Source organism: Phodopus roborovskii, unplaced genomic scaffold, assembly GCF_943737965.1.
Source record: "Phodopus roborovskii unplaced genomic scaffold, PHOROB, whole genome shotgun sequence".
Lineage (NCBI taxonomy): Eukaryota > Metazoa > Chordata > Mammalia > Rodentia > Cricetidae > Phodopus > Phodopus roborovskii.
Window position 1 is genome coordinate 8,757,958 of NW_026126578.1, and position 19,241 is coordinate 8,777,198.

Below are 19,241 nucleotides of genomic sequence, written 5' to 3' on the forward strand. Positions count from 1 at the left end.
CTGGGATCACCTTTATGTGAGCTGTTTACACTGGATCTATTTTGTGTAGCCTAGGGTGGCCTTTAAATAACAGAGATCCATCTGCCTTTGTCTCCCAGGTGCTGGAATTAAAGGTGTGTACTACCACTGCCTGGCCTCTGTAGCTAACTAGTGTGGCTATTTTTGCACTCTGATCTTCAGGCAAGCTTTATTTATTAGATCATAAACAAAAAAAACATCAGCATAGCACTTACTAGTGTGTAAACAATCCTTTAAAAGACTACTGAATTTTAGTTTTGTTTTAATTTTTGAGACAAGGTCTCACTATGTAGCTCAGGCTGTTCTGGGACTTATTATGTAGATCAAACTGGACTTGAACTCACAGAGATTCACCTGTCTCTGCCTTCTGAGTGTTGGAGTTAAGGACATGAGACACCATGATGGTATTTAGGTTTTTAGACTCTTACCCTCTGTTGTCCTAGAAAGGAAGATGAAGAAAGCAATGGTAACTGAACTAGAATTCTTCAAAAATATGAAAAGTATCTTTTGCTTCCTATGTAGCTGTCTAAATAAAGCTGACTATGGATTACCTTTCTGATCCAATGATGTGGACTAGTTCTTTTAGGGTAGAAAGAGAAAGTGTATTTTCTGGATAATAGTTTATTCAAGCATATGCAGATAATTGTAGCACACTTACTGTTCATGAACCAAGAATGATGCCTTCCTTACTAATACCATTTTCTGCCTTATTGTTGACAATGTGGAGGCTAGTTCTGAGGGTTTCCCTGGAGATTAAGAAAGGGAGGGATGGTGCTGTTGTCAAACATTAAATTCAGTGTTGCTAAGTTTCAACTGTTTTGTCTTTTTCGAGTTCTTGGATCTTAAAGGACGGCTTGTTTACTTGTGTAGAGTATGTAGCTGAACTCTGGGCATTGGTCTAGGCAGGGGATTTTGCTAGAGTTAACATTATCTGGATAAAACAATCAGAATATGTTGTAAGAGAAACATTTGCTGGTGGTTCTTCTGTGTTGCATACAAGTTGAGTGAAGGTGATAGAATTCATTAGTCCGATATCACTCATGAATGTGATTTGTTGGTTGTTAATGCATTAGGTAAAAGATAACTTTCCAGATGTCCTTTCAGTAACTTTTGAAAATTGAAAACATCCAATGCAGATTCACTAAATAACACTGTAGGACACTATTACAGTACTCTAAATGTTTATCAGTGCCTTTGAATGCTTGACTTCAGTATGGCAGCTCCTTTATCTCATGTAAGAATGAGCAGACCCAAAGAGAATTGTGGTCATCTGAGTTTGAATGTTTTCTCATGTTTCTTCTAAAAACAATTCCTTGCAGATAAATATAAATTAACTGCACACTTTCATTCATTCATTTGTATAGTTATCTGTATAGATATTTATAGCAACAGTGTATTGGGTCTTTGAAAGAGCCTTTCACTCAGAGAATGTGTGACAGTGCAGGGCACATGGTGATAGTTGTCTCAAAGGGCACCATAACCCAAGCCATTTATCTGTGATGAGTCTTCCTGGGTTGCAGAGTGTTCTCAGATGTTGTTTCCTAGACCCTGCCTCCAGCAACCCTTCTGCCCTCACCCTTTGCTCTGACTGTCACTCTGGTTTTCTTCTGGGCTTGTAGCACAATAAATAAAAGATCCAGAGACTGACACTGGGGTTCAAGCTTCAAGCTGAAGATCAGAAAAGCAAAGCATCTGGTCACTAGCTCTCACTCTACCTCAGACTGAAAGGGCTGATCACTTGCTCTTCAACAAACCTCAGACTGGCTCCTCTCATCAGCATGGCTGGGGAATCTTGAGAATTCAATGTCTTCCTATCTTCAATATGTCTGGAGAATGATTGCCTGACACTAAGACCTTGCTTTTGTCTTATATACCTCCCTAATGCTGGGATTAACGGCGAATGATCCCGGGTGCTGAGATCATCTTTATGTGAGCTGTTTCTCTTTAGCACTGGATCCATCTTGTGTAGATCTGGGTGGCCTTGAACTCACAGAGATTCATCTATCTCTTAATCCTGAGTCCTAGAATTAAAGGTGTGTACCACCAGCTCCTAGCTTCTGGCTTCTGTGATTAAAGGTGTATGCCTGGCTTCTATAGCTTGTGACTGACTTTGCTTTCTGAATTCTCAGGCAAGCTTTAATAAATCACAAATAATATATCACAACATGGGGTCACTTCTGCCATTGACATTTTAATTTTATATCATTTTATATCCTTGCAATATATTTTCCTCTTTGTTTATGTGAATATATCATTACAACCTAATTAGCTCTAGCTTCTTGTTTAAGTATTAATTTTTCCCTGCTTCTGAGAATTGTCTTGCTTGTTTTGAGCTTAGGGAATGCTACTACTAAGGTGTAAGTTACTGTAATAGACGGTTGCTTCATGCTTTCTGCATGCCTTGTTCTTGTAAGGCCTTAGTATTGGGCCATAAAAACAGCATGATCTTTATGTGAATGCTGAGAACAACAGACTCATTGCCCTCTTCTTCTTATAGAGGAGCTATACGGGCTGCACAATGTTCTCTGTGATAGGTGGTATCAATAGCATTCAACACACACCCCTCACACTGTGTTCCTCATAGCCAAGCTCTCTGCTAGCTACTTAGGCCAGTCTCTATCCTCTGTGAGTACCTTGTCCACCTCCACTCTCTCTGGTTTTCTATGCCTTTAAGTCCTCATTAATTTATTAATTATTTGCATAAGTATTCACCGAGCACCCATTATGTACTAGGTGGTGAGTCAGACATCAAGTGAACACATGGCATGTAAAGATACTCTCTGTGTTGTCTGAAGGAACAGACCCAAAGAGAAATGTGGTCACCTGATTGTGATTGTGGTCTCTTTCCCTAGTTCATGTCTTCTGCCAGTCCCCACGCTCAGCACAGACCCTCTCTGCCTAAACCGAAGCTTTCCAATTAGTGTCCTTGCCTCAGCCCCTCTCTTCCTGTCTTGTTCTGTAACTAGAAGCAAAAAACAGACAAAGAGTCCAGTGAGAAAGGTTTTGCAGTAAGAGCCTCTGACCCAAAGAGATTTTCTGGAATAAGATAAATTAAAGTTGAGCCTTTCAGAATTTCCAGGACTTGGGTTGGGAAGAGAGCATGCTCAGTTGGTTAGAATGCTTGCCTATCATTTCCAAAGCCCTGGGTTTGATCCTCAGCACTTCAAAACCTGGTCATGGTGGCATACCTGTAATCCCAGCACTTAGGAGACAGGTGGCAGTAAGAGGATCGAAGTTCAAGGTCATCCTTGGCCACAAAGTGAGCTTCAGGCAAGTGTGGGCTACAGGAGACCCTGCTTTACAAGAAAAGAAGTAAGAGTGAAACGAAGTTGGAGAAAAATCTCAGAGAAAATGGTGCATTGGAGAAATTTCAAGGGAAGATGAGAACATGTGTTGAGCCATATATCCTTTGTTGCTAAATTGTCATTTGTTGTTTAGGCTCACTAAGAAGTTGGCTTTGGAAATGGAATCCCTTCCTCCATCACTTCAAATTGAAGTGATTGTATCTTCAAAGTGACAAGATTCCCTGTCAAGAGGGGCTCTTCCCCTTCCCCGGGTCTATGGCAGGGAGAAAGGGAAGAGCTAGAATGGACACCATTCTGACAGAGTTTCTGTTGTTTATCCCAAGATATAAAAATGTCTACATTGGGGGAGTCAGAGCTCAGCCATGGGAAGTGTAGCCATCGAGTAAGCTCAGTCAGGGCCCCCTGATCTCCACCCTGACTTCCAAGGTGATTTCTAGATGCTTGTAAGCCCCAACTTGAAAATGTTATTGTTGGTTCTCTCAGTCTGGATACTCCACTTGTCTCTGTTGGATGTTGAAAACTCCTCATTTGATGTTTTGCTCTGTCTTCTGCTTGCTATTTATTCTATTTTTGGTTACTTGAACTTAATAAATTCAAAACCGAAAGTTCTGCTCTCATAGCTCATTCTCCAGATTATACAGAACACTTTGCCATCATGAATTAAACTTATTTGTACTAGAATTCAAAGGGTGGAGACTACGAGCACTGAGAAGCCAATGCTGAAATCAGTGAGACAGGTTAGTTCTCTGACTCCAAGGCCACTTGAACCGCAATTGTGCCAGTCCGGTGATGAGGAAGTAAGTATTGCTGGGGTTAAGACAAACTAGTTAATTTCGTGGAGATGGATGAGAGGTGGGCTGGGCAGTGCTGGGGCCCACACACTGTGGTGGCCACATTCACACCACAGAGGCAGGAAAGATAGTGAGGATAAGTGTAGCCACAAAGAGTCTAAGGGTGTGGTGATCAGTCCAAATATGGATACCTAGAATTCACTCATGTTTGAATCTCTAGAGAAGTGCAAGTTAAGGACGTTTGGCTGTAATCCCAGCACTCAGGAGACTGAGGCAGTAAAAGCTTACATTCCAAGGCCAGCTAGGCCATATAATGTAACTGTCTCAGTTGATAGATGTTTTGGAATTCAAAAATGTCTAGGAGTAGGTGAGATTACCCACCAAGCTGAGTAATCTGAGGGAAGAAATGGTGTCTGTCAGGACACCGAAGGACAGTGGCCACTGTGAGTCATTGATTACACTCTCTTATCCTACAGTGAAGATCCTTGTCTTTTTGAAGCTTGCTACATCTTGGATCATTTTATACTGTTGTTCTATCCCCCTTTTCAGTAGAGGATAAAATATCATTCCTTTTAACTCATCTTCCTATTGCTGAGTTTGCTTTCCTCATTTTTTAGCCAGAGGAATTCAGCATGTCACATTTCAGAAGCCTTTCTTAAAGCAGAACAGGCGACTACGATTGGAGTCACCTTGTCAGGTGTGGTGTGGGTTAAAGGAAGTTCCTCACCCCAGGACTCGAGAGTTGTGCGGGAGACTCCTGGCAAACAGTGTGAGTCCATCATGTGTTGTTTCAGTGACCAGGAAGGCTGTTAGAGAAATCCCAGGTCGGTACTTGTGTAGGATTTGAAGTCTTCTAGATTGATTCTGTCAGTGGGAATTTGCTATGCAGTATGTGGAGACGCTAAAGAAGATAACAGTTGAGAGGCAATAGAGAGAAAAAGGGAACACTGTCTAATAATTCAAAACATAGAAGAAATATAGACTATCATCATCTTATATTGGAAGACTTACACAGAATCTTACACAGAAGTCTTTTATGTAAGTTTATCCCAGAGTCAGTCTGCTAAGAAGGGCATGGAAAATGCAGAGAAATTTCCTGAAAGCAGAGAGGAATGTGAAAGGCCACCCCAAATCTCATTGTATCAAGTTTTTGTTTCTTCTAATAGTTATTTCTTTTGTTAGTTTCTTGCAAAAGAAATTTTGGTTTCAGACCCTGAATTTTAAATTAGTAGAACTAGGCCTGAATACACAATTAATGTTCAAAAATAGGAACCAAGCCAGTCTACACATTTCTGCTGATGAGAAACAAGTTTGTATATTCCTATAGTATCAAAATCCACAGTCCCTCACAGAAGGGGGAAATGGCTATTGTTACTATGCTGAATGAAAGGAGATGGCAATTTAACACTACAACTTTCTGATACTTTGTCAGTTCATAAGCGTTTTCACCTCCCAGCTTGCTTTCATTGCTGGTCTACAATGGCTTCTTTGGCAACTTCTCCTTTAGTTGTAAGAGGATTAGCTTTGGCAGTTGCTCTCAGTCAGTCACTTCTGATGGCCGCCACTGTACTTCTCATCCTTTTAGAAACTTTCCGAAAGAGTCACCAGTGTACTGTACGTTCAAGAGGAGTCCTGGACAAATCATTGTCAATGGCCAAGAGCTTTCTCTACTGTTTTATAGCCCTTTGGCACTTGAATAAAAAAAATTTGAATTAATTTTTTTTGTCTCACATCATCACCACAGATAAAGTAAATATGAAATAAACAGCAAGTGGTGAGAAATAGCTGTTAAAATGAAGATTAGCATAACCACATTTATTAAGAGTGTGTTAGCACTCAGTGGCTAAGAACGCTGAGTGCTTATCTAGAGGACCTGGGTTCAATTCTCAGCGCACACATAGCAGCTCACAACTGTCTGTGACCCCCATGTTGTAAGGGAGTCGACACCTCACACATTCATATATGAAGGCATATTTGAAGCAAAACCACCAATGCATATAAAATAAAAATACATAGATTCTAAAAGAATAGCAAATTTCAGCTGTGAAAAAATTGCAGTTATTTTCCCCAACCTAAAAGAAAAAAATCTACTTTTATGTTAACTTATATCATCATTATCAGGAGAGGAGGTTCTGAAGTATGAGAGAGTTGTGTGTGTCTATAATCCATGAGAAAGAATTTTAGTAACTTATTTAAATGCTGATTTATAGTTCTGCTATCAACTGTTAACTGATGATCTAGTGAGACTGGTGTCTGAAGTATGACTTGTTTATGCCATATTTATTAGTGAAGCTACCATTGAGCTAGACTGTGACACTCTTTTAATTTGCTTTTTACAATACAGTGTTTCCATTGATATTTTAAAGTAAGGTATGCATTTGTTGGCTAGTAAGTATACTTTTATTTCCATATAAAGCAAAGTGGATAGAACTAGCTGTGTGGGAAGCTATCTGGAGAGCTGTTCCTGGGAGTATTGAGGGGACATAAGTATGGCTATGACATTAGAAGATAAAGTGGCTTAGGCTTCTTAATGGGTTGGAATAGATGATATTTAGATTTTTGTTGTTTTTCCTTTGATAACAAGGTTTTGATTTGTAACCCAGGATGGCTTTGAACTCATGATGTTATGTTTCCAGGGAGCTGGAATCATAGCCTTGTATTAGCATGCTCCATGCTAGGTTTCTGTTAATTCTAAGAATCATTAATTTTTCTAAGCATCCTCAGACATATTTGATTCCTTTAAAATAAGTTTGAAATTCTATGGTGATTTGAAAATACTCTTGTTAACATAAGAGGGCTCAGTATTACAAATAGATAGGCCACTGTTATTAAGATGCTTTCAGCTGCAGCTATCTACTGGGTAGTTCAACCTGAAAAACTTGGCCAGCTCATGTACACAAGCATTCATATGAGAAGGATAGGCTTCAGGTGTGGTTGACTTACTGCTTCAGGGACATACTCAAGGCCCTGGTTCTCTCTTTGCTCAGCTATTCACAACCACCTGTCTTCACCTCAAGGCAAGTTTCCTTACAGTAGTAGGTGGCTGTCAGTAGCACTCCGCACAGCACATGGCCTTATGTAAGGAAGAAGAGAAGCTTCTCATTTTTCTCTCTAAGGATGAGGAGAATGTTCTGGGGTCTCTAGCAGCTCTCACTTCAGGAGCCTTATGAAATAGGCTCTTGTTAGCCTGACAACTCAAGGAGGAGGGACATTAGCATCCCAGAGATACATGGTAAACAGAAAGGATATGGAAGAAAATTAGAGCTGAGTTGAGAAAGAGGGAAGGAAGGGCCAACATGTCAGTACATAACCCTCCATGTAGTTTTTGTGTCATAGTACTACATTTTAGAAAGGTGTGTGTGTGTGTGTGTGTGTGTGTGTGTGTGTGTGTGTTCATGTGTGGGCATTCTTCCACAGTGTACATGTGGAGTTCAAAGAAAAACTGTAGCCTTGTTTCCATCCTTTGTCTTCATGGTTCTAGTGATTGGGCTCTGCTTGTGAGGCATCAGCAAATGGCTTTACCCACTGCTGGATATCGTCAGCCCTTGTTTGCACATGTTTTGCCATTCTAGAGCTAGAACTGTTTTGGTGAAGCCATTTTAGATCATTGAGTTTATCCCAGCACTTGAGAGGCAGAAGCAGGAGGAGCTTCTTGAGTTCAAGGCCAGCCTGGTCTACATAGCAAGTTCCATGGTGACAGAGTAGGGTCCTATCTTGATATATTAATCAATTAAAGGATTATTGGTATACTTTATTTTCCTTAAGTAATATCTCTGTTTAAAAAGAGTAAATCCGATTTCCAAAATACCATCTTTTTAGACTCAGTAGTATAAAGATTAAATAAGTAAAAACAGGTAGAAATGTACCAACTACAGATCAGTAAAGAAAACAGCTAATGATCACTGTGGGGGATGTCTTCAAGAATTTAGAGGGCTTGCTTTAGAGAATCCTTAACCCCATATTGTGTAGAGGCTCTGTGTCATGAGCACAGCATCAGAGACAGGTAGACGCATTTGTGTCTTTCTTTGGTGGTAAAATTTATTGTAAGTGACTTCAGTTTCCTCAGCAGCAGTTTACCTAGTCTCTGCTTACCTTGGTAGCTGGCTATTGGCTAGAACTCCTTTATCTCTATCTCAGTCACAAATATTGACTCCCAGATCACATTGCACAGGCTATGTGTATTTGTGTGTGTGTGTGTGTGTGTGTGTGTGTGTGTGTGTGTGTGTTGCAGAATTGCTACAGCAGTGTTAGGCCACAGCTGAGTTGAAGTTCAAAGAGGCCGTACAGGAGGCATTGGCAGAGAACTAATGCAGGTGCAATGTAGCTACAGCATTAAAGAACCCAGTTGGATTGCTGCTAAAGATTCCAGTGTTGAGAGGTAAGTTGCAGAGACCAGATGCAGGACAGTGGATGCTGTAGAGGTGGGGCGTAGGACTGGATTTGGATGGGCAGATGCACACTTGGACCATAGTCTGAGTAGACTACATCAGCCGTTGGGACCTAAATGAGATGAAGCTCTGGGAACAGGTGGGAGCTCTTGACCTTTCTATTCCTTAAAAACACACCAAGTAATCAGGTGACAGGCTAGTGTTAGGTGTCACTTTCTTAGATGTGTGTCACCACACCTGGCTTTAGGTGTTCTTTTCTTTACAGGATCCATGTGAGAGTATTGCACCGGTGTGTTCAGTCAGTCTTCAGGCCTGGCTTTTTGCTGAATTTTAAAATAATATATATTTACTTAATTATTCTCTCTCTCTCTCTCTCTCTCTCTCTCTCTCTGTGTTGTGTGTGTGTGTGTGTCTGCCTGTCTAAGCTTAGTTGCAGTTACCAACTGAACCATTTCACCAGTCCCTAATGTGATTTTAATATGCCCATCTGCTCACATATTCCTAATCTACTGTGATAAATTTGAAGATGTTGCCTTTTTACTTTTAGGAGGAAGTTAGTAAGTCCTACCTCCACATTTGCATGCTAAGTAAAGCCAGGTGCTGCTTTGATCTCTACAGTGTCTGATAAAGACATTGAGCAATCTTTCCAGCCTCTGAAGGGGAAAAAAAAAAAAAAAAACCAAAAAACTTTTTTTTTTTTTTTTTTTTTTTTTAAAGGCAGAATCTCTATATAGTACAGACTATCCTGGAATTAACTATGCAGACCAAGCTGTCCTCTCACAGAAATCTCCCTACCTTCTTCTGCCTTCCAAGTGTTGGGATTAAATGTGTGCATCTGTTATCTGGCTCCTAAAAATAAAATCTTAAAAACAACAACTAGAAAACCACTTAATAGAAAGCATAAACCCAGAAGTGATATAATAAAGCAATAAAATTAATTGAAAGGAGAAATGCAGCACCAAGCAAATGCATGGAGGCCAGCAAGTAAGTAGGAAACAGCTAGAACAAAATGCCTCCCCTCCCCCATTCACTAACAGCACAGACATGACATGTGCAGGGAGTGCAGTCAGGCACCAGGGCAGGGTGTAGGCAATGAGTAGATAAAGTGGCCAGAGGGAGGAAGGGAGGGGCTCATCCAGCCTTTTGGTTCAAGTTTCTCTTGCAATTGTAGCTTTAGGCATCACTCATTTGGAAACATGCAAGCATTAACAGGTTGAGGGAAATGAATGTTCATCTGCTTCCTTGAAGAATGCCAGTAAGATAAAAGGTTTATGTATAGCCAGAGAGCAGGAAAATCCCCCTAGAAGCAGCTTTGTTTCCTAGCATTACTGTTCAGAGCTCCCTTCCCCCAGCTGGCATGTTTTACCAGAACTCTGCTGCTTCCCGGTCTGCTCAGCTGTGGTAGAACTAGTGGGTGGGGGTGGGGGTGGGGGAGAAGGAATGTCATTCTTTCAGATACCTGTAGTTAATTATTTACCCTTTCTACTCCTTTTTTTGAAGTCTCTCAAGTAAGTCTGGGTGATAGGTTAACATACAAGAACAAACAGATCCAGTACCATTTACTGCCATCAACTGGAAATTGAACTTCTATTATTTGCAAGCCTGAAAGTATAGCTTAGAATCTTCACCTTGTATATTGCTATAGGAGGACCAGAGAGCAAAAGGGAAATCGGTTTCAGGAATGGATTTGTCATGAATTATTCATTAACTACTTAATTCCTTCAAAATCACTTGGAGGAAGTAGTTTGATCACAGGGATGTTGCACTGTAGTCCAGCAGCAAACTGAGGCTCTGCTGCTGCTGTAGGGCTGCGGGGCAGCCACAGTTTAGGCACAGCCTGTCCCCTGCTCAGGGCACCATGCTGCACTGAGGACACGCCCTTGCATTCCTGTTGGAAGATGAAGCTTCAGGTAGGAGAAGTGTCATCCTGTCAGCACTGCCCAGGCTTCTCACTGACATAGGGATCCTGCCATAACAAGCCCTGGAACTTCAGACTTGCTCAGGGATCCTTCCCTGGAAGCACCAAACATTAGTCTTGCGGTTTGTATTTCCAGGGATGTACACTGTTTCTAACAGAATTTGCTCTCACAGAATATATCCCTTGCACTTGTTGAACATATTCCTAAGACAATAAACATTTAAATGTCATGTCCCAATTTTTTATTGCCATCCTTTGATGTAAAAATATGCTTTTATTAATTAGTGTTGGCCATTTATTTTTGAATTGTGGAGTTGGGCTTTGAAAAACCCTGAGAAAACCAACTTAGTATTTGAATCAGTGAAGCTACAGACTCTTTTCTATAGGAGGGATTGTTGGCAGAAGCCAACTCCGTTGTTTCTATGGGAGCATTTGGAAAAACAGAAGATGGAACAAAGGGTCTTTGTTCTGTTTGTTGATGTTATTTATCATGTATGCATGTGAGCTATTGTGTGTGCATGTGTGTGTATGTGTGGGCACATATATACTTGCAGACATTTCATTTGACAGGACTATTCTGATGTTGCCTTTTGCTTTGTTAGATTTTGTGTAGGTGATACCTTTGTTGAGACTGTGAGATGTTCCTGAGCTGTGGGACACATAATTACATAAAAGTAATCAGGAGGGAGGAGTGGGGGAGACTAGGTCTTGCTAAATGGACTAGACTAAGCTTAAACCAATAATTCTCCTGACTCAGCTTTCCAAATACTGTGAATATAGACATGGGCCATCATGCTTAACTTTTCTTCTTCATTTTATTAAGCTCTATGAATGGGGGGTATCTTTGTTTTATTCTACACCCCCATTCTGGCTTGTAGTAGCTAGTTTAAGTGTGTCTCTAAATGAGTGCATTTTTAGCTAAGATTTCTAATAGCTTTGGTGGTTCATATACAAGTGTAGGAAGTATAATTTCAGTAATTTTATAGCAAGTAAATTCTAACTTTTATTGATATAGATTACTTTAGCTTTAAGGTTTAAATATTTAATACATAATTTTTTAAACAAAATTTTTTAAGATTTACTTTTATTTGTATGAGTGCTTGCCTGTATGTATGTGCACCATGTGTGAGTCTGGTGCTCATAGAATTCAAAAGAAGTCTTCAGAGCCACTGGAACTGTAGCTACAGGCAATTGTGAGTGGTTCTGTGGGTACTAGGAATCAAATCCTGGCCCTTTGGAAGAGCAACCAGTGCTTCAAACTGCTGAGCCATCTCTCCAGCCTCCATGTATAATTTTTAAGAAACAGAAATGTCTGTTTACATAATTAATAATAAAAATAAGTTATGAATACAAAGATCCTTAGTGATCCTTAGATTATATTCTTCAGTACATTGCTGCCATAACTTTTATTCTAAATATAGCATGTTGTGTGTTACAATTTGAAAAGTATTTTTCAGCTTGTGCCACAAGAAACTATATGTTATTTATTTATGGTTTCAGGAGTTTTAAATTTCATATATCTGGTATTTAGTGATATTAAGAGAAGCAGTATGTTCCACTAAGATACAATATGTTTAGCTGGGGGTGGTGGTGAATGTCTTTAGTCCCAGTGCTGAGGGCAGGCTGATGTCTGACTTCAAGGCCACTCTGCTGTATACAGTGAGACTTAGCTTTTTTTTTTTTTAAAACACACACACACACACACACACACACACACACACACACACACACTGTTTAAGAGCTCAGAGTTACCACCAGTGTCATCTCCTTTAATACACCCCTCACCCATTTATAAAGCCCACCTTATAAAAGAGAAAGCTGAAGAGACTAGGGGATGCTCAGATCCCTGCTTTTAGAGGACTCAAGTTCAGTTTCTGTCATTCATGACAAGTGGCTCACAGCTATCTTGAGCTCGGAGGGACACAGCATACTCTTCTGGCCTCTGAGGGTACATGCATACACATGACATACACTCACACAGACACACAAACATACATATAAGAAAATGTTTGAAATTGTAAGAAAGTAAAGTAAAAGAGAAAGCTGAATTCCAGAGTTTAGGTGAATGGTTCCCGAACAAGTAATAGCTATTATATTTTATGTTTAGTCATCTCATGTAACACAAGAAATACATGACCCAGAGAGATATTGGGGTTGAAGCTGATGATCAGAAAAGCGAAGCAGCTGACCACTAGCTCTTACCTCTAACTCAGCTCAGACCAAAGGGGTGATCCTCAAACTGCTCCCAACTTCACAGCTCCTCAGATTCACCCAGACTGCTATGCTCTCCTCAATGTCCAGAGACCAATTCTGAGACTTATGACTGAAGACCCTGCTCCTATTGTCTATATCTCCCTAGTGCTGGAATTAAGGGTGTGAGTTCTGTTACTCTTTTTGTTGTTGTTGTTTTGTTTTTTTGAGACAGGGTTTCTTGTATAGTTTGTAGACCAGGATGACCTCAAACTCACAGAGATCCACCTGCCTCTGCCTGCCTAGTGCTTGGATTCAAGGTGTGTGCCACCACCACCCAGCCTGTCATTTTTTTTTCTTAGACTGATTCAATCTTGTGTAGCCCTGTGTGGCCTTGAGCTCAGAGAGATCCATCTGCCTTTGTCTCCTGAGTCCTGGGGTTAAAGTTGTCTGCCACCACTGCCTCATTGCTATAGCTTGAGGCTGTCTTTCCTTTCTGAATCCTCAGGCAAGCTTTTAATATATCATAAATACCACCACAATCTCATCTATTTTCTTAATGTTTGTCACTCTGTTATTTAAGTTTTAAAAAGAATTAAAAAACAAAGCAGATAACTACATCACTATTAATTTAGAGTACACTGCCTCATGATTAATGGTGCATTTTGTCTTCAGGTAAGTTCACCTTAGTATATTTGTTGAATATAGGTTTATAAGTCATAGTCAGATTCCTGTTTAAGATTGTGTGTATGGTGTATATATGTACATACATTATAAAATAGCATCACATATGAGGGACAACATGCATTTTTTTTCCTTTTCTGAATTTTTAAGTTACCCATAAAATGTTATTCTTTCCTTAAATGTTTTTTAAAAACTTCAATTAAAGCAAGGTGTCCTTTTATAATGTATAATTCTGTTGCCTAGGAATTTTCATTTAGCACTCAAAAAATAATAAACATCAAGTATTCCGTATTTCTTTAATTACAGCCCCTCAGTAGTTGCAAGATGAATTAACACAGTATCAGAGAACTATTTTTCTAAATATTTCCTGTGTCTAAATATTTCCTTGAACTTGGTATTGGAGGAATGTCATGGAGACAACTGAATGCTAGGACGCTGACAAACCTGATATAGTACCAGTGCTATTGTGATGGCCGTCACACACCTTTAACCGCCTTTCATCCCAGCACTCAGGAGGCAGAGGCAGGACGATCTCTGAGTTTAAGGTTAGCCTGGTCTACAGAGAAAGTTCCAGGCCAGCCATGTGTACATAACATTTGGAAACCAGAGTGTTTTCAGAGCAAATAAACAGAATGGATACTTTAAACCAAGTGCCCTGAAAGCAAACCATAAAAGGTAGCCAGCAGCTAGAATCCTAATCCATCTCATACTAAACTACTGGACCAAACCAAACTAGGTTTAGGCGAGAGCATCAGAAGGAACTCACTAACCTTCAGGTATAAGGCAGCCAGGCAATAGGTAGGAAGGACTAATTCTGTCCTGGCTCTGATCAGGGTGACTTATCCCATGAGGGTGGCTTGGCCTTGGGGTTTCATATTAAAGGTATCATACCCATTGAGGCAACAGGCAAAGCTCTCAGAGAAAGAAGTGAGATCGAATGCTCCAAAGCTAGATTGCAATGACTGTGACCCAGGAACACAGATTCATGTTATCTTATACACAGATCCAGTATGGTAACAGTTTCGTGATGTTTTATAGGAGCAGAACAAAGAAAATAATACATTATGACCCTTTAAATATATTGGGGGAAGCATGAAGCAGGCAGGTAACGTCAAGCAGAGAACCCTCTGCTATAGGCTCAGAGCCTATCTGATGATACCTTTAGCTCTGGGTAGGCAAAAGCTGTAAATTTGTTTATACATTCCAAAATAATATGCCTAGTAGCCACTTGTCTTTAGGACCAGAAAGGGGAGGAAGCTACAGAGCGAGAAAAAAGTGTGGACCCAGATGATCTCTCCATGTGAGGCTGTGTTACAGACACAGCAGACACAGGCCGCAGCACAAGTGTGATCAGGCTCTGAAGCAAGAGAAGCTATAGTCCCACCAGACAAAGCAGGGTGCCCAATCTTCAAGGTCTCCAAGGGAGGAGGAGGGGCTTAGATTATTATGTGACCCCATTTGTCCAGGTGCCTGCTGGATAGGAGGAGCTTGCCAGGAGCTTGATATGTGAGGGAGCAGCGAGAGGGTCTGTGATCTAACAGCCACAGGGACCACACACACAGCAGTGGGCAGCGACTGATTTCTTAAAGGGCTTTAGTTTGGTTCTGGACCTGCAATAATCCAGCCTCCTCATAACCACTGGCATTTTGATCAGATGTCAACCTGTTAGTGTCGAATGTAGGTGTGATTTCTTCTTGAGAATGTCAGCTAACATTCCATCTAGTGACCCCCAATCTGTCTTTGGGGTACTGATAGTGAGGTTTCTGTTTAAGTGGGAGGAGGGTATGTGGTACACTTTGTTAAGCAGTTCTGTCAGCAAAGTGGGACCCATCCACCACTGAACTATGACCTGAAAGTATCTTAAGACAGTTACAGTGGCTTAGTTTTGGAGCCAGTCCTGGAACTAGCTCTGTAGATCAGGCTGGCCTGAATCTCACAGAGATCCGCCTGCCTCTGCCTCCCAAATGCTAGGACTAAAGGTGTGCGCCACCAATGCCCGGCATGGCTTTGTTTTTATAGTTCAAATATCCTGCTTTTTCCTTGATGAGTTCCTTTAGGACAAGGGACATTGTTTTATTTACTTTTGCCCAAATTTCCCATTTTAATACCTAGGAATATATATCTCTAGTATAGTGGCTTGTGCTTACAGGAATAAATTGTAACTAGAAGTGTTGTATTGATTGTTTGTTCCTTGAATATTTTTAATCATAGCTTAATAATTACTACCTGTTTTGACTTTCTTGCAGAATGAGAAGACTTTGGGACATTCCATGAGTCATCCAAGCAACATTTCTAAGGTGAAGTAGCAACAAGATATATTATTTAGTACCCTGGGAGTTTTGTATTCTTAGATTTTGCATGTATTAAAACTCATTTTTTGAAAATGGGGGTGGGGTGGGATTGCATGTGTGTACATGTTCCTGTGTGCATACTAGTATATATGTGACCTCTGGAAGCCAGAGGTCAGCATCAGGTGTCTTCCTCTATTGCTCTCTATTTTAAATTTTTTGAGATCAGATCTGTCTGATGCTCATTAATTTAGCAAGACTAACTGGAATTCAAGCTTACTTCTTAAAGCTTAGGCAGCAGACATTCTACCATCCGAGCCCCTTCCCAGCCCTCTTTTCTGGATGCATTTCTATAGTCCACTCTGGGACCATACCCTGAGGCAACTTTGAATGTGTGCCAGGGGATGTGACTTACAGAAGACTTTTTGGGCAGAGAAATCTCAGGCATCAGAGTCTGGTTCTCCAGTTAGAATGTGTTTGGCTGGAAGTGAATGTATATGACTCAGGTGTCAAGATATCTGGAAGTAAGTAGTCTAGAGCTGAGTTGTTCAGAGATCTTTCCAGGCCCACTCTGCCTTTGTGGTCCACCTTTCTTACTATGTCGTCGCCATTCTGCTTGTCATGTGGTTCCACAATGCATCTGTCCCTCCTGAAGTGTGTTCCTGTAGTTAGCTTTCTAGAAGCATGTTGCCCACCAGAATCTGGCCCAGGAGGCAGCAGCTTCCCACGTGACCTTTCTCTGGGTTGCATTCTTACCCCAGCATCACTCTGACCCCATGACCATTAAGACATGATCTTGCAGATTACCTTGTAGGTTTGAACCTTTCCTCATGTCTTTGTCATGCAGCCAAACAAAATACAGTCCTGATGGGGGAAGACTTGAACAACATAGCAAAAACCTGTCCTGCTGCCTCGGTACCTCTTGGGTCTTCTAAAATGAAGCTATGGTGTGTCCCTTTGCTTTGCTTTGTTTGGGTTTTGAGAGGGGTTTCACTGTGATGAGTCCGTGCTGGTCCTGGAGTTAGCATTACTCTTGCCTTCACTTCCAAAGTGGGTCATAGGTAACACATCATTGCTCCTAATGCATGTTTCTTTTTCATTTATAGATGCTATCAGGGTTTTTGTTAAGCTCACCTTAGCTTTGGAATTCCTATTTTGGTAGGTTCATCTTTCAGAGATGTGTATGACTTTATAAGGGGCTTTTCAAGAGAAAATAATACCCTCTGAATTCATTATTTGATTATGTTTTTTTTTTTAAAAAAAAAAGGCTGTATGCTAAAAACCAGACCTTGAGAGAAACACTCCAATTGAGGTATATTCTGTATAAGTTAAATACGGAGTTTATTTTTTTTTTTTTTATCTGCCGGGGGTGGGAAGGATGACCATCAATTTTAAACATCAAAATTTTGAAGGTAGGGCCTTCCAGGTAAGATGGCAGATTAGAAACCCTCATACATTTGAAATTGGTGGAAAGGAATGGCCGGAGTAATACACATGGTGTCTAATTTTTTCAGTAGCTACAAGTGATTTTATAAAGCAGGTGAAATCTCTGCATGGAAATAGGCAGGAGCTGGTGCCCAGTTACATACTACATGGGTTTGGCCAAGGTCAGTAAGAACTACCAGAGAGTGCTCTCCCACCTCATTCAGTGGTTAGCTGGACGGACCAGGGAATGGACAAACCATTGTCAGAGAGACCAGGACCAGTGCAGGCTCTACAATGCAGGACTAAGGAACTTGAAGAAATTCAGCCCCAGTATGCATGGTTCCAGCTGAGGTCAGTGGTGGCTGCTACATGAGAGCTTATAATCCCTTTTCCTACATACCAACATTACTACTCAACAGCCAGAGAGAGAGAGAAGAGGTGTGGAGCAGGACCAAGGGCTGGGGACACCAAGGACAGAGAGAGACAGGCCAGGGATGGATGTGTGCCTGAAGCAGAGTGTCTTCTTGCATGCCTATGGGGACCAAGAAGCCGCCAGCAAGGTCTTTCACCTTCATCCTTTGCTCCACACCAGCGCTGGAGAGGGACAAGCTGAAGTGATACAATGCATACATAAAACCACAGCGTGGTATACCAGGAACAGATACTGTCAGGGCTAGTGACTCTGAAGCTGGAGGACACCCTCACTGTCACATGTACTGACAATGTGGGAACCAAGAGCTATACAGCATGGTACATGAAGTATCCATGGGAGGGGAAGGAGTTCAGAACCCATCCACTGAAGAAGGAAGCATGCACTGATGTGATTGTGATGATGTGTTTTTATCTATTATACATTTATTTCACTTGGCCATCTGTTTTTATTATGCACAAATAACTCTTAATGGCCTTATTTTAGTTTTATATTACTTGGGTTTTATTATTTTTCTGTATGCTTTGTACTCATTCTATTTTGTACTTTTTACTATTCTTATACACAGCGTATAGACACCTCTCATCCCTACCTCATTTCCTCCTCCTCCTCCTTCTTCCTCTTCTTCTTCCTCTTCCTCCTTCTCTTCTTCTTCTTTTTCTTCTTCATATCCTGCTCTTTTTACTTCTCTCCCCTCACCCTGTGTATGCCCATGTTCATATGTGAGTGAGGGTGCATATATGCACATATGAGGAGCCCGAGAACAATCTCATTTGTCAGTCTTCACCTTCCATCCTTTTTGCCTGGCAGTTCCCATCATCCTCCAGTCTCCACCTCTCCATCTCACCATAGGAACAGACATCCACTACTTTGCCAGTTTACATGGGTTCTGGGGATTGAAACTAGGGTTCTTATGCTTGGGCAGCAAGTACCTTACTCACAGCGCTATCTCCCTGGTTCCTCCACTTAACTGTAACCTTCCATATCTTTAATCTTTAAATGCTGTAGACCCTAAGTATATCTTGGCTTCCTTGTTCCAGCCATCTTTTCCCTCCTCAGTGTTTTTCTCAGTTGACCCAATAATCTCCATCATAATCCAGCCTGTTCCTCCTCTACCCATAACCTTACTAATTAATACCTTTCTTTTCTCTCTTTCTTTTTGAGTCAGTCTCACTGTGTAACCCTGGCTATCCTGGAGTTTATTATGCAGACCAGGATGACCTTGAACTCACAGAGATCTGCTTGCCGCCATCTCCTGAGTTTGAAGGCATCCACCAGTACACCCACCTAGTAATTAATATCTTACCATATACCTTGCTACTTTGTTCTTTTTTTCTGATTAGATATTAAAATTAGAAGGATGCATTTTTTAAAACCTCGGTGATACCATATTTTCATAGTGGACCTCTTGATTAATACTGATTCTATACTCTGAGGTAATGTAGGGGATTACACTTGGTTCCCAGAAAATGTAAACTATGAATTTAGCTAGTATATTACTATAAGTACATTAGTCCCACCCGAATCTTGCAAATACTTCAGCTCAAAGAGCCCATAAAAAGCTAGCCATGGAAAGATTCCCTGATGCACAAGAAACAGGAAAAATGAAGAAGTATGTCCCCTCTGATACATAGAAATACCACAGTAATGGGTTCCAGTACAAGTGAATTAGGTGAAATTGCAGACAAAGAATTCAGAAGAATAATTATAAGAATGTGTGATGAAATTAAAGAGGAAAAACACCTAACTTAACTGAGGACTGGTGAAATACGGTCAGTACAGGATATGAAAGAAGAATAGAAAT

The 19,241-nt window shown here is 40.8% G+C and overlaps 1 protein-coding gene across 7 annotated transcripts in view; it reads left to right on the forward strand.

Annotated features, from left to right (window-relative positions):
• Marchf8 (membrane associated ring-CH-type finger 8) overlaps positions 1–19,241 on the forward strand; it is a 71,117-nt gene that overhangs the window by 34,371 nt on the left and 17,505 nt on the right. For all 7 annotated transcript variants that reach the window (XM_051203822.1, XM_051203827.1, XM_051203820.1 and 4 more), the window contains one exon: positions 15,541–15,591. In XM_051203822.1, coding sequence (XP_051059779.1) covers positions 15,541–15,591 — 51 coding nt within the window. The remainder of the gene's footprint in view (positions 1–15,540; positions 15,592–19,241) is intronic.